Source organism: Miscanthus floridulus, chromosome 8 (assembly GCF_019320115.1).
Source record: "Miscanthus floridulus cultivar M001 chromosome 8, ASM1932011v1, whole genome shotgun sequence".
Lineage (NCBI taxonomy): Eukaryota > Viridiplantae > Streptophyta > Magnoliopsida > Poales > Poaceae > Miscanthus > Miscanthus floridulus.
This window is the reverse complement of record NC_089587.1, coordinates 211,420,356-211,435,395: the sequence shown is the minus strand read 5'-3', so window position 1 is coordinate 211,435,395 and position 15,040 is coordinate 211,420,356. Positions and strand designations below refer to the sequence as shown.

Genomic DNA, 15,040 nt, shown 5'->3' with positions numbered 1-15,040 from the left:
GCCAGGTACATCAAGGAAGTATACCACCCCGAGTGGTTAGCTAATCCCGTTCTTGTACGAAAAAGAGTGGGAAATGGAGAATGTGTGTTGACTACACGGATCTCAACAAAGCGTATCCAAAGGATCTGTTTCCTTTGCCATGCATAGACCAAGTAGTCGACTTGACCTCAGGGTGCGAAACCCTTTGCTTCCTTGATGCGTACTTCGGGTACCATCAAATCACGATGAAAGAGTCTGACCAGCTTGCGACATCTTTTGTCACCCCATTTGGATCATTCTGCTACATCACAATGTCGTTCAGTCTGAAAAAACACGAGGCTACGTACCAACGCTGCATGCTCAAGTGTTTTGGGGATCTTATCGGGCAGACCGTTGAGGCCTATGTGGATGACATCATGGTCTAATCCAAACGGGTTGAGTAGGTCATAGCTAACCTAGAGCAAACCTTTATGAAACTCCAAGCAGACGGCATCAAGCTCAACCTCGAGAAATGTGTTTTCGGGGTCCCAAGGGATATGCTGCTGGGTTTTATCGTCTCCGAGTGTGGCATCTAAGCCAACCTGGAGAAGATCTCGGCCATCACAAGGATGGGCCCGATTCAGAACATAAAGGGGTACAATGAGTTACGTGGTGTCTCGCCACGCTCAGCCGCTTTATCTCGCGCCTTGGCAAACGAGGTCTCCCCCTCTACCAGCTTCTGAAGAAGGCCGACCGTTTCAAATGGACGCTCGAGGCCCAAGAGGAGTTTAACAAGGTCAAGCTGCTCCTGACAAAGGCCCTGATCCTGGTCCCCCTGACCAACGGGGAACTGCTTCTACTCTACATTGCGGCCACCACATAAGTGGTCAGTGCCGCCCTGGTGGTAGAGCGACAAGAAGAGGGACACACCCTTAAAGTGCAGTGTCCCATGTACTTCATTAGCGAGGTCTTGTCCGATTCCAAGACCCGCTACCCCCAAATCCAGAAGCTCCTATACGCCGTCCTCATCGCAAAGAGGAAGGTGCATCCCTACTTCGAGTCGCATCTAGTGAGGGTCATGACATCCTACCCTCTTGGCAAGGTCGTCCAAAACCAGGATGCCACAGGAAGAATCGCGAAGTGGACACTCGAGCTGATGGGTCAAGGCATTTCATATGCCCCTCGGACGACCATCAAGTCCCAAGTGCTGGCCGATTTCGTTGCAGAGTGGACCAAGGTCCAAATGTCGCTAGCAGTCGTCGACCAAGAGTATTAAATGATGTATGGCCTTTGTTTTGCCCCTAGGGGTCCAAATGCCGCCAGCAGTCATCGATCAAGAGTACTGGACGATGTACTTCGATGGATCGCTGACGAAGAAAGGCGTCGACACAGGGCTGGCCTTTGTTTTGCCCCTAGGGGTACGCATGAGGTACATGGTTTGCATCCATTTCCCCTCCTCCAATAATGTGGTCGAGGATGAGGCACTCATCAATGGTCTACGCATCGCCATCGAGTTGGGTATCCGACGGCTCGATGTCCGAGGCAACTCCCAGCTGGTCATCGACCAAGTCATGAAGGAGTCAGGCTGCCACAATGCCAAGATGGCTACATATTGTCAAGAAGTCCGTCAGTTGGAAGACAAGTTCGACGGTCTCAAGCTCAGTCACATCCCGAGGCATCTTAACGAGGCGGCCGACGCGCTGGCGAAATGGCGTCCAGCTAAGAGCCAGTGTCGACGGGCGTCTTCGCCAACGATCAGTACAAGCCCTCGGTCCGCTATGAGGAGCTCGAACAAACCGGTGATAGGCCACCTGCCCTGGGCTCGGGGACTAACCAGCCGATGGCTCCATCCGACCCCAAAGTCATGAAGCTTGACGAGGATCCAGCGATAGAGCTCGACCCTCTGGCCTATTGGAGGACGCCCTACCTCGACTACCACCTCTGTGAGGCACTACCGACGGACAAAATGGAGGCTTGGCGGCTCGCGCGTCGCGCTAAGTCCTTTGTCCTTATTAATGGCGAGCTCTACAGGCGAAGCCACATCAGGATCCTACAGCGTTGCATCTCCATCGAACAAGGGAAACAGTTGCTGAGTGATATCCATGGTGGGGTCTATGAGCACCATGCCACGCCTAGGACCCTGGTCGGAAACACGTTCTAACAAGGCTTCTACGGGCCAGCCGTAGTAGCCAACGCTGAACAGATTATGCGCACCTATGAAGGGTGTCAATACTACGCTCAGCAGACCGACCTGCCGGTCCAAGAGCTCCAAACGATCCCCATCACGTGGCCATTCGTGGTATGGGGGCTCGATCTGATCGACCTCTCAAGAGGGCGACCAGGGCCTATACACATTTGCTTATCACTGTAAACAAGTTTATAAAGTGGATAGAGGCTCGACCAATCTCTGCGATCAAGTCTGAGCAAGCCGTGTTGTTCTTCCTTGACATCATCCATCGTTTTGGGGTCCCAAACTTCATCATCACGGACAACAGCATGCAGTTCACCAAAAAGAAGTTCTTTTGATTCTACGATGAGTACCACATCCGCGTCGATTAGGCCGCCATGGCGCACACCTGCATGAACAGGCAGGTCAAGCATGCAAATGACATGGTCCTACAAGGCCTCAAGCCTAGAATCTTCAATCGGTTGAACAAGTTTGGCGGATGATGGGTCACGAAGCTTCTCACGGTGCTCTGGAGCCTTAGGACCAGCCGGGCCACCGACTACACACCATTCTTTATGGTCTATGGTTCCAAGGCTATCCTCTCGGTTGACCTCGATTATGGAGCGCCGAGGGTCAGGGCGTACGACGAACAGGGAGCCGCGACATCCCTCGAGAATGCCATGGACCAGCTAGATAAAGCGCGTGACGTCACCCTCCTCCGCTCGGCCAAGTACCAGCAAGCATTGCGCCGGTATCACAGCCGTCGAGTACGACGTCGGGGACCTGGTGCTCCGCCTCGTTAAGAGCAACAAGAACCGCCACAAGCTCTCTCCGCCGTGGGTGGGACCGTATGTCATCGTGGAGGTGCTCTGACCAGGCACCTACAAGCTCAAGACCATTGACGGAGAAGTCTTCGTCAATGCCTGGAACATCGAACAACTACGTCGCTTTTACCCTTAATTTACGCATACTTTCTCTTATCAGTTTTGCTATCAATTCCTCGATCTTTAGTGACACCCAACCCCAGCAACAAACGCTGAGTAAAATTGGTCGAACTGCAAGAAACCTCAGCCCCAATGGCTACGACATTTTTGCTCACCAGTGTGATCAGAGTTTTTTCCGCACCCCGAGCTTCTTAAGCTTTAACTACGGAAAGAGCCAGGACACATTTAGGAGTATATCCACCTGGCAAACATTCTTTGTGCTCGACCCTCTCTCACGTTAAGACCTAGAAGAAAGGGTTACAGAAACAAACGCTGAGTAAAACTGGTTGGACTACAAGAAACCTACGCCCCAGTGGCTATGATGTCTTTGCTCACCAGCGTGATCAGAGTTTGTTCACCCGCACCCCGAGCATTATAGCCTTAACGACGGAAAGGGTCGGAACGTATTAACCTTTTTATACAAAAAGGGGAGAAGGGCTAAAAATCTGTTTGGCCATAACAAAATTTAAGAGCTTGTCTATTTATTATAAGTTCGCCGCCTGGCTTATCTGCCTAACTAATTTCTTGGGTGGGGTGATCTCATCCTCTATCTCCGTAGGTAAGTCCTGTGCCAGTGGGTCACCCAAATCGATCGGACGGCTTGGCCCGCTGTCGAGAGATGGGTAGGGAGCAGTAGGATGCCCCATGTGGGTTATGCCGACTCTATCACGAACGACGGACCCGGATTCCACTCGAACATATCCGGTAAGAGCTCTTCGAACCCGTCAGTCGAGCCATCAAGGTAAGTCCAGTGCCAGCGGGTCACCCAAGTCAATTGGATGTCTCGAGCCGCTACCAAGAGATGGGTCACCCTTAATTTACGTACGTTTTCTCTTATTAGTTTTGCTATTGGCTCCACGATCTTTAAGTGACGCCCGACCCCAGCAACGACAAGGGGTTGGGCCTCACTCGGGGGCTGGTAAGAGTATGTCTATTCGGTAGACATTTTCTATGCCCGACCCTTTATCACGTTAAAAACGTAAATGCAAGGTTTACGGAAACAAACGCTGAGTAAAACTAGTCAGAACGCAAGAAACCTATGGCCTAGTGGCTACGGCGTTTTTGCTCACTAGCATGATCAGAGTTTTTTTTACCACACCCCGAGCTTTAGCCTCTGCCTTCCTAGGAAGGGTTTGGAGGGGCCCACCGGTGGAATCTCCATCGAGAAGAGGCCAACGGCTCACCCAAGTCGATTGGACGGCTCGGGCCACTGCCGAGAGACGGGTAAGGAGCAGTAGAATGCCCTATGCGGGTTATGCTGACTTCGTCACGAACGACGGACACGGATTCCACTCGGACATAGCCGGTAAGAGCTCCCCAAACTTTACCAACCCCCACTTTACTTTTCTAGTGCATGAGCATTCATTCATCCACTCTCATACATCCAAGCATCGCATATGCAATTATTGCATCACGACGCATTGCAACGCGACACGAAGGGATAGTCATCTCATTCAACATGAGCGATAACCAATCAGGGTTCAAAGGCTAGCCCACGAAGGGCTCGAGGCCGCCTCGCATCAACATGAGCGACAACTGACTGGGGTTCAAAGGCTAGCCTACGAAGGGCTTGAGGCTGCCTTGCGTCAAACAGAGCCAGGGGAGAAAACATAGATGAGCCCCAGCGGCCTTCGCCCGACCCGCTCCCACTCAGAAGCGAACAAGGTCATCTCGACCTTCTCATTCGATCCTAACCTTGATCCATGCCCACAGAATCTCCATCGAGGAGAGGCCAGCGAGCCACCTGAATCGGTCTCCGGAACGACTCGGGCATCTACCGAAAGACGGGTTAAGGAGCAGTGGATTGCCACATGAGGGCTATGCCGACCCCGTTACAAACGACGGACCCAGATTCCACTCAGACATGCCGTTAGCGAGCTCACCGAGCACAACACTCGAGCCATCGAGGCAAGTGATGTTAGCTCAACCCCTCCGGTTGTAGAAACCACGGATGGGGTGACGATCACAAAGACGAGCCGACCCTCGATCGGACCCCCGCTACGCGTGGGGGATCGAGGAAAGTTGGACTCACAAGGAGACCAAATGCGCGGTCATAGAATGATGACTCAGATCCTAGGGAGGGGGTACGTACAAAAACTAAAAATAATATTTCTAAAACAAGAGACGCTTTCTCTTACTAGTTTTTGCTATCGTCCCCTCGATCTTTAGTGATTCCCGACCCCAGCAACGGCAAGGAGTCGGGTCTCACTCGAGGGCTGATAAGGATATATATATACCCTTTCTAAAACAGTCACCGTGCCCGACCCTTTCTCACGATTAAAAACCTAGAGGCAAGGTTTGCGGAAACAAACGCCGAGTGAAACTGGTCGGACTATAAGAAATCTATGCCCTAGCGGCTACGGCACTCTTACCAGTGTGACCAGAGTTTCCCGCCCACACCTCGAGCTCTACGGTCTTAACAACAAGAAGGGTCGGAACGCATTAACCCTTTTTTACACGTAAAAGGAGAAAGAACAGACTTGTTCAACCAAAATGAAAGAACAGACTCATTCAAACGAAACAAAAGGGATGGAACTTGTCCGCTTATTACAAAAACAATCGCCCGACCTATTAAGCTAACTAGCCCCTTCGGGGGAGAACTATGCCTTCTATCCGGTCCGCTAGGTCCTGCGAAAGGGGAGCCACCGTCGTTTCCATCTCCTCTAGCTCGTGGACTTTATAACCGGGCGCGTAGCCATGGCTCATCGCCTCTAGATCGATGTTGTCCCCATAATGTGAATGAGCACTCGTGAAGGACTGATTGACCCTAGTGCGATGGCCATTCCTCTCGAGTTGGCGCACCTGAGCCATGATCTCGACGTCATGAGCCGTGAATGAGCTGGTCCCCTTCGACCGCACCACCTCAAGGTTGTCGCAGACCACTCCGAGGGTGGTGCTCAGGATATCGAGCTCGTCACTCTTCGCCTGAAGATTTCTCCTCACCTCGGTGAGATCCATAGCCAGCCCAGCAGAAACGCTCTCAGCCTTTACCTTCCGGGTCGTCTCTCTTTTTGAGCTCAGCCTAGAGGGAGCCAACCTTCTGCTATGCGTCATTGCGCTCTTGGTAGGCCTAGTCACGCTCTCAAAAACCCTGGTCGCACTCCTCGCGAGCCACGCCGCGTTCCGAGCAAAGCCTCTCCATGGTTTGGATCTGCTCATCCCGCTCCTTGCGTAGCTAAGCGACCGTCACGGCATCTAGGATCACCCTTTTCTCTAGGGACATGAGCTTCTCCTCGGCCCCGAGCTTCAGATCCCTTTCTTTCTCAACCTCGCCTAGAAGGTCAAGGATCCGCTGGCGGGATTCGGCGTCCGTCTAGAGCAACTCATCCTGCTCCTTCCTGACCCTGGCGGCTTCTTCATCATCCTTCCACGACCTCGCTGACAGGGCCTCGAACGCCTTCTCGTTCTCATCAGCATCCCGATGGGCCTCGGCCACCCATGACCAAAAATTGGTTGCCTCCTCGATGAGGCGAGTCAGCTTGACCACCCTTTGTTGGGTGGCAACAAGCTGAGCTGTCACCTCCCCACGTAGCCGCGCCTCCTCGACGAGGCGGTCCTAGGCTTCCTTCGGTTGACGAAGGAACCAAGATTTCCCCTGGCTGCGAGCTATAAGGGACTACAGGGAGACGATGGTCAGGATACAAAAAGTATAGAGGAAGAAAAGAGCAAGAAGCAGGACCAAGCAATACCTGCCCGGAGGGAACAACAATGTCGTGCAATGTGTCCATGGTGTGGTCTAGGGTCTCAAGCACGGACGCGATCCCTACGGCGAGGCTCTCCTGCTCCATGCTCTCTGCGGCATCGTCAAGGGTAAAAATCGTCAACGTCGGATCCTGAGGACCTGTCCACTGGAGCAGGGGCTCACCCTGCGCAGGCGAGCCGCTGCCCACTGACGTCAGGGTCAGGGATGACTCCCCACTGGCCCCAAGCGCCATCGACCCCTCTCGCCATGACGTCCCTGCCAGGACGCCCCCTCCGACGATGGAAGGGGTCAGCGATGCGGACACGAACCTCTCTCCCAGCACCACGACTCCAAGGGACCCCTCGGCCGAGTCCCCCTCTGTCCGGCCCATGCCAGGCACCGTTGCTAGGGCCGCCGATGGCACGGGTCTCACCGATGCCTCAGGCGACACGGCGATTGCGCCTGACTGTGACCCATCTGTCACGGTCGCCACCACCTCCACCTGCGTCGGCAGGGCCACGATCGGTTGCGTCGTGCCCGCCACGATCGACGCCACGAGCGCGGTCGTCCGCCCCATCCGCCCCACCGTTGGCAGTAGTATCGTAGCTGTGACCGTTGCTCTGCGACCTCCGAAGGCGCCCCTTGAACGCCCGCATCCACCTGTCCCACCGAGGGCATAGGTGCCACCGTGGGTGGCGACTGACCGGCCGACGACGCGGTCACACTAGCACCGCTCTCGTCCGAAATAGGTGCGACACCAACCGACGACTGCCGCCTCGATTGGAGGGCGATGCTCTTCTTCGGCGCTAGCGCCAAAGGATTTCGCTACCTACCGACGCTGCAAGGGACGAAAAACATAAGTCACGGTGAAATTTGACTAAAATAGGAAAAACAGAGGAATGAATAACTCACCTCAGCGCCGTCGGGCGACCGACGCATTTGGGGGATGAACCACCTAACCCTTCTTCTGCCTTGTCGGAACGAGGCCGTTTCGAGCCTACCCCCCTGCTCCTGGGAAGAGGGGCTCGCCCCTAGCAGCTCCTGGGGCACATTGGCAGAACGCTCCGCTCCCCTTGGCTCTTGGGGCGCGATAATGGAGCTGCCTGTCTCCGCTAGCACCTCAGGCGCGACGGTAGAGCCACCCACCTCTGTTGGCTCCTAGGGCAGGCCGACGGTACGTCCCGCCTCCGCTGGCTCCCCAGACGTACCCTCCCCTCCATGGAACGAGAAGGGCCCCGACACCTGCAAGGATGAACCGATGCCTGTCAGCGTATCCTCATTCTCCAGGTTGTCACACTCAATATCGTCGGCTACCGTTTCTTCTTCCTCCATCACCTCGTCGTCATCACCATCGTCATCATCATCATCGTTGTCAGTGTCCTCCCCTCGTTCCCACGCCCATAGCTTCCGCTTCTTCTTCTTCTTCTTGTCCTCCTTTGCCTTCCTCAGCCACTCGCCCTCGGCACGATTTGCCGCCCTCACAGCCGAATCCCTCGGTAGCGGCGCCGGGTGATCCATGAGGATGAGGTCCCTCGACTGGTCCTGCCCCTCTCAAAGTTAGTCTCACGGGGTGGGAAAATCAATTAAAGAGAAGGCAAGAGAAAGGGAAACTTACGAAGACAACATAGCCTGGCTTCGGCTGCATTGGAGGATGCCCTAGCACTGGGTAGATGAAGTCGAGGGCGGCACCCGTGTCGTCCCACAAAGGCTCTATTGCCTCCTTGATGCGTTGTGTGATCTCGGAGTTGGGGAGCGTTCCCTCAGCGAGCGCCGTTCCGTCGAACGACACCTCAAGCGCCATCGTGTATAGCGGGAGCACACGCGTCATCAACGGCGCCACCCTCCTCGCGTGGTAAGCCCCGATGACGCCTGACCCTTTCAGGCCGTTCTCCTTCAGGATGTGGATGGCGGCGATGTGGTCTCGGATCTTCTTCATGTCCTTCTCCGGGACGCCCCACTTCCTCCACTGCTCCGGGCTTCTTTGATCAGGCGCCCGGTGAACTCCGACAGAGGGGCGGCGACGTCATTCTTGAGGTAGAACCACTACGAGTGCCACCCCTTGTTAGACGTCGAGATCCGCATGGACGGGTACTCGCCAACCCGATTGTTCCGAAGTTGGATGCCGGTGCACCCCATCGGCATGTGCAGCTCCTGCCTGTCGCCCTTCTCCTTCTCCTTCTTCTTCTGGAGGTTGACAGCGAAAAAATACCTCCACAAGTCGAAGTAGGGGCTGATCCCCCAGGAATCCTTCGCACAGTGCGATGAACGCCGCCATGTGCTAGATCTCGTTGGGATTGAGATGCTGTAGCTCAATCTTGTAGAAGTGCAGCAACCACCGGAGGAATTTGTGGGCGAGGGTCGCGAGCCCACGCTCGTGGAAGTGGGTGAACGACACCACGTAGCCGTCAGACGGCGACGGCGAATCCTCGTTGCTGGGCAGCAACCACTCCTCAGCCGAGGTCCGCACGCGGAGAAGACCGTGACGGACGAGGCCCTCCATGCGCTGGAAGGTGATGTCGGAATGGCACCACGGATCCATTACAGGTGGGAGCGGAAAGATGCGAGCTCAACGACGATGGAGATACAGAGGCAGGAAATCTAAGCATTAGCGGCAGCGGCGTGGCTGCGGAGGTAAGGATGCAGGCGTGCGTATGAAACATGAAGGGCTAACCCTTTGATTTTATAGGGACGACGGGTGCAAGAAAACCAACTGCCCGCATAGATCTTCGCGCCTACCATGACCTAGCACCACGTCTCGTCGTGGGGCATGCACACGCAACCTATGGCCGTCCCCTCGAAAAACATGTTGGACATTTTGCCTCCCTAAACAGGCCACGACCCGTCATAGGTAAGAGGGATACGGAGCTAAAAACGCTCCTACGACCCGTCTAGGCCCAGGAGTTCGAAGGTTGGCCCACCAACGGGTTCGACAACCGCTCCGGGCACCTTTAGAGTGGGGGTGGAAAGGGATGGGCCCGCTAGCGGCAAGTACCCGGCGCACGAGCGCCGTGGGCATCCCGGCCCACGTTCGAGTCTCAGCCGGATACGATCCATAGTTTTTTCTCAAAGAAAGGCAAAGAGCCCTCGGGACCGGTCGAACGGATCCAAGAACTATATGAATTGACCGCTGAGAATCTAGAGTCGGTCACCAGCTGACCCAAGCCAGGCCCCCATGAACAGGATGCCGGGGCCCACTCGGACATGCCCGTTAGTGAGCTCACCGAGCGCGACACTCGAGCCATCGAGGCAAGTGACGTTAGCTCAACTCCTCCGGTTACGGAAACCACGGACGGGGTGACGATCACAAAGACGAGCCGACCCTCGACCGGACCCCTGCTACGAGCGGGGGCTCGAGGAAAGTTGAACTAGCAAGGAGACCGAACGTGCGGTCACAGAACGACAGACCCCCATAGGGGCCGAAATCAGGAAAGGCCTTTTTCGACCCACCAAATCTCACGACTATACCCCTGAGGGGTCCAATCACGACGAAAGAGAACCGCCATCCTACCGGGACACGCCGCGGGCTACAAAAAGAAGGCCAAGGCCCTCGAAGTCCCCCCGTCCGGAAAAGCCTCCAAAGGAGTATTCTACTTCTCCGTAGGCTCATGGGCTACTGTCGAGAATCGATATTAGGGTACCCAAAGCAAGGGAGTTAGCGTCCACGCTGACTTCCCCGAATGAAGCAAGATGTATTCAAAGGTCTCGTTCGACCCCAAAGCTGCGGGGATCTCACCCAAGGCCACAGGCTCCGCCTCACCCGACCCCTTAGGTGCAGGCTCCGTCTCGCCCGACCACAAGGACGTGGTTTCCGCCTCGCCCGACCCCTTGGGTGCGGGCTCCGTCTCACCCCACCCCAAGGCCGCGGGGGTCTCACCCAAAGCCGCATACTCCGCCTCGCCCGACCCCTTGGGAGCAGGCTCCGTCTCACCCGACCCTAAGGACGCGGTTTCCGCCTCGCCTGACCCCTTGGGTGCAGGCTCCGTCTCGCCCGACCCCAAGGCCGCGGGGGTCTCACCCAAAGCCACGGATTCTGCCTCGCCCGATCCCTTGGGTGCGGGCTCCGTCTCACTCGACCCCAAGGGCGCGGTTTCTGTCTCGTCCGACGGGGACCCGTACCACCGCCAACCACTCCAGGTCCAAACGTATGAGCCGAGCCTAGGTCAAAACTCTGACATCAGGGAAGAGACTAGCACGCCTCGATGTAACTCGTGGCCATGACAGGACATACCTGAGGATTCACATCAAGAACAGCGTCGGACGTGCCGGTGCTGTTCTGCCTAACCCTCGTACGAACGCTGACAGGCGCATCAGTTCACCACGATGTCCGCCGGGACGAGAATGGAACGCCATGACCGGCGCGCATGGCGCCAGTGACGGACAGAGTCGCGACGTGGAGTCGTCCCTGTTGACATCTACAGGATCGGCGGGACCCGTATGAAGGAGAAGGATCCGACGATCCTGAAAACCTTCCTCTCTAGTTCTTCTCCTTTTCTCCGCTGTAACTTGTGCTTTCCCTTAGCCTATAAAAGAAAGAGCAGGACACCCCATGAAGGGGATAGGGCCAGATCCGCACAAGAGCACGACGCGAGCACACGGCTGAGCAGCGATCGAACTCTCAGCACCTGTTCATTTATTTCACCAAAGACTTAGGATCCTTTCACTTTCTCGCCTGTTTGTAATCCCTACTACAAACCAAGTATCGGTAGCACGAGCACCAGCAAACTGGACGTAGAGACATTCCGCCCGAACCAGTATAAACCATTGTGTCCTCTGAGCACACCATCCGAGCCAGACACGTAAATACAAATTTACTCGTCGGTTGTCCGAAAACATCAATTCACCATCAACCAATGGCCAATGTTTGAACATCTATGAACCCAGCAGCCAATGCAACTAATAAAACAGAAGTTGAGCATAAAGAAAACTGTTTTACAAGAGCTGAAGGATGTCAACTGTTCATGAATTATCACATGACAGCTTTCTATGCAAGATAACGATATAATTTTCTATCTACTTTGTCTCTTTCCAAGAATTCACGCTCAATTAGAGATTCGATGCGCTTCTTTATGACAACAGGGTTTGGCAAGAAACGTGCTTGTAATTGCTTGGTAACCTCAGCTACAATGCTGTTATGATCCAACACCCTCCGTGATTTCATGATCCTGACAATGGCTGCCTCGATCTGAGGTTTCCTGTCCTCCTCAACCCGTTGGCGAGTCTCCTGTTTCTCTGGTTCAGATTCCTTTTGTGCTACCACTGTCCCAATCTTCACTTTAACAAGCCTGCTTGTGAACTTATCATTAAAGTAGAATGTATCATCCTCCGATATGTCCTTGCTCATGGGCTCCTTGCGGAGAACATTCTTCCCCTTGACACAAGCAAGGGACTGCAGACATCTCTTTAGGTCTGAGGCAGGTATCTCAGTATCCCGTTCAATGTCTTTGTAGGTCAATCCATCAGCATTGTTAAACAGCATGAGAACACACATCTGATAAGTGGATACATTCAGTTCATGCTTCTGGACTTTTCCAAATGTGGCTTTTATGTCAGCTGTACCCATGTTTGTTTGCCATGTCAATCTCCGGCCATTGTGAGTCCCAAGATAATATGCCCGGAACTTCTCACATACTGTAAGAATTTCAGTTGGAAGGTTGCAAGGAGGACTGGGCTGCGTAGGCCAAGAACCAGTTGTCAAAATGTGGACATCAAGCGTAGGGCCATCCCCGAGTTCCTCAGACTTCTTGGCATAGAAGTCTTGCATGGTGTCCTGGGAGGTTTTCATATCAGTGAACATGCCCTCTAGCTTCGAAGTGAACTGGTATCCACATTCTGTCTTGAGTTTAACTATCATACTTCTTTCAGCATCATCAGAAACAGTTTTGCCAGACAGGAGCCTTTTCGCCAAATGCTGCTTATAGTACTTTTCAAACACATCCTTCTCCTGGAGGTATCGGAACAGCATCATGACTTTGTCCAGTATAACCTCCACATCTTCTTCTGTGGCCCCTTTATGTCCTTTGCGGAGTTTGTCATCAACATATAATGATATGAATTCAGGTGATCGGTTGTTTAAGTTGATGAAATACTCAAAAGACGAATTCAGAGCATTCTGGAAGGTTTTGTCATTGCCAAAAGCAACACTGATGATCTTATCATGCTTGTCCTTCTCATTTAACAAGCGTTGGACAAATTCGACTGGATCTTTCAAACTTTCTGGATCCGTCACTAACTGCTTCCCTGTTTCCCTCAGGTAAGAAGTCATGACATCTCTAATCGTTGATAACCCATCAGGAACCCTTCGGAACAAGGAATACATCCGACCCAAATCTTCATACCTGTCATCTACTAGCACGTTAACAAGCCCTGAATTTTCCATGTGAACCAATCTGTGCATGTGATTGGCAATCATCTCTTTCTCCACTACACTAGTTATCTTTGCCTCACTGCCAGCATCCAAATAGTGTGAGACACGCTCCATTTCCTCATTTAGACGCCTCTCGGCCTTCTTAAGGTAGTTCCCACAGTCACAGCACTCAATGAACTCTTGAGACTCCACACTGTAGAAGCTGGCTGAAACATCCAGAAATGGTTTCTCAAAATCGTCTTGATACACAGCAGGACCCAGATCCATCAGCATCTTTGTTATGCTCCTCATCAGGCCTCTGTTAATCACTTCACCCATTCTTTCCCCTTTTATAAGATCCAAAAGGGTGTTAACCAGCCGACTATGGATCATGGGGGAGTGAATTATGTGATCCCTCCACAAATTCAGACCAAGCTCATGAACAGGTGTCCTATGAGATGTAGGGACATATGTCCTGTCCATGTACATAAGAATATCTCGTATCATCTGTAGCGCCTTGTTGTGATCCATCCACTTTGCATTCAGCTCCTCCAAAAATAAACCACCCTGTGCAGCCTCTATTGATTTTGATATTTCCTTCAAGCGCCATGTCATCGTGTTCTGAAGGCCATCATACAGCTTCTCACCATACTTGTGAAGCACCATGTTGTAGGCACTCCTGCATAGAGAGAGAGAGAGAGAGAGAGAGAGAGAGAGAGAGAAAGTTACAATCAGGCTAGGCCACACTATATCTTGGTGTAGTGCACCTGCATCTACGTGCCACACCAGATATTTTTGTACAGTAATTAGTGCTAGTAAATTTGCTAACTAATTTTCTGCAAAAGAAAAAAAAGGTTCAACAGGCACAGATTCGGAGAGACTATAATACGTAAATCAAACACAAATCTACTGCTCACATAGTCACATGAAGTGCAATGTAACATCAGTTCCTACATACAACTTAGTCTCGAATAATCACGGTTATTAGGTATCAAAATCTGTACAGAGGGGTACGAAGGATCCACAGGAACTGGTGTTCCGCTAATAATCATCCCGAACAGACACAATTTTGCCCGAATTTGCACAAGTCGCTACTCCAGAAACACATAATGATTCTTCGAATGGCCGTCAGCGGAAGGCCGAAAGGCGGCGATAGCCAGGTAAGGTGAGTTGCGCGGGGTGGGTTGTGGGGGTGTGGACCAACCTGTAAAGCTCCTCGAAGGAGAGGCCACTGGCGTTGTGGTTGTAGATCTCGTGGATGGCGTGCTCGAGGACCTTCCATGTACGCTCCGCGTACTTGGGGTCGAGCTCTACACGGTTCTTGAACGCCTCGATCTTGAAGTTGCGCTTCCTCGGCGGGCCGCCGTTGCTCATCGCCGCCAGACGTTAGGGTTCGGGGGGCGGGGCGGGGCGGGTGGGTGGACGCGGGCGGAAGCGGGGTGGACACTGTACACAGGGAGAGCGGCGGCGGGGAAGAAACCCGATGGGGAAAACGAGACGGCTCCTCCCTTCTCTCTCTTTTTTCCCCTTTTATATATCAGTTTCTCGCTTTTTTTTCTTTTTTTTAGTGGACTTTTTCTTTCTTTCTTGATGATGAACCGATGACGCATGTCTGCCTTCCCACGGTCCCACCATGTCAGGTTAATTACCGCAACCCGTTAGGCCCACACTACATTGCCTTCATCACTCGAGCGGATTAGCTGCAATTGCTTCACCGGCCAGCCTGCCAAGCCCGCAAGATGTCCATTTGCGACCCCAAGAGATCGCAAGCCGCCGATTGTGTTCTACTGCACGTCTGCACCTCACGCCGCAAGCCATGGCAGTCTTCAAATTTCCCCTTGATAGAAAGAACAGGCTCGAAGAAGGCACTCCGGGTAGAAACATCAAACATGGCGCCGGCGAGTCGT

At 53.4% G+C, this 15,040-nt stretch overlaps 1 protein-coding gene across 1 annotated transcript; it reads right to left on the bottom strand.

The window, feature by feature from the left end:
• Window positions 1-11,644: 11,644 nt before the first annotated feature.
• On the bottom strand, window positions 11,645-14,594 carry LOC136474823 (cullin-3A-like). The gene is made up of 2 exons (XM_066472390.1): window positions 14,338-14,594; window positions 11,645-13,812 (listed from the first exon to the last, which is right to left on the bottom strand). Exons 1-2 carry the CDS (start codon window positions 14,505-14,507, stop codon window positions 11,772-11,774), a joined length of 2,211 nt encoding a protein of 736 aa, XP_066328487.1. The 5' UTR covers window positions 14,508-14,594; the 3' UTR covers window positions 11,645-11,771.
• Window positions 14,595-15,040: the final 446 nt, after the last annotated feature.

Excerpts from the sequence above, each read along its gene's own strand:
- LOC136474823 (XM_066472390.1), bottom strand. The coding sequence starts at position 14,507 with ATGAGCAACGGCGGCCCGCCGAGGAAGCGCAACTTCAAGATCGAGGCG. Across the intron at positions 13,813-14,337 it reads TCCTTCGAGGAGCTTTACAG|GAGTGCCTACAACATGGTGC; the intron begins GTTGGTCCACAC and ends CTCTCTATGCAG.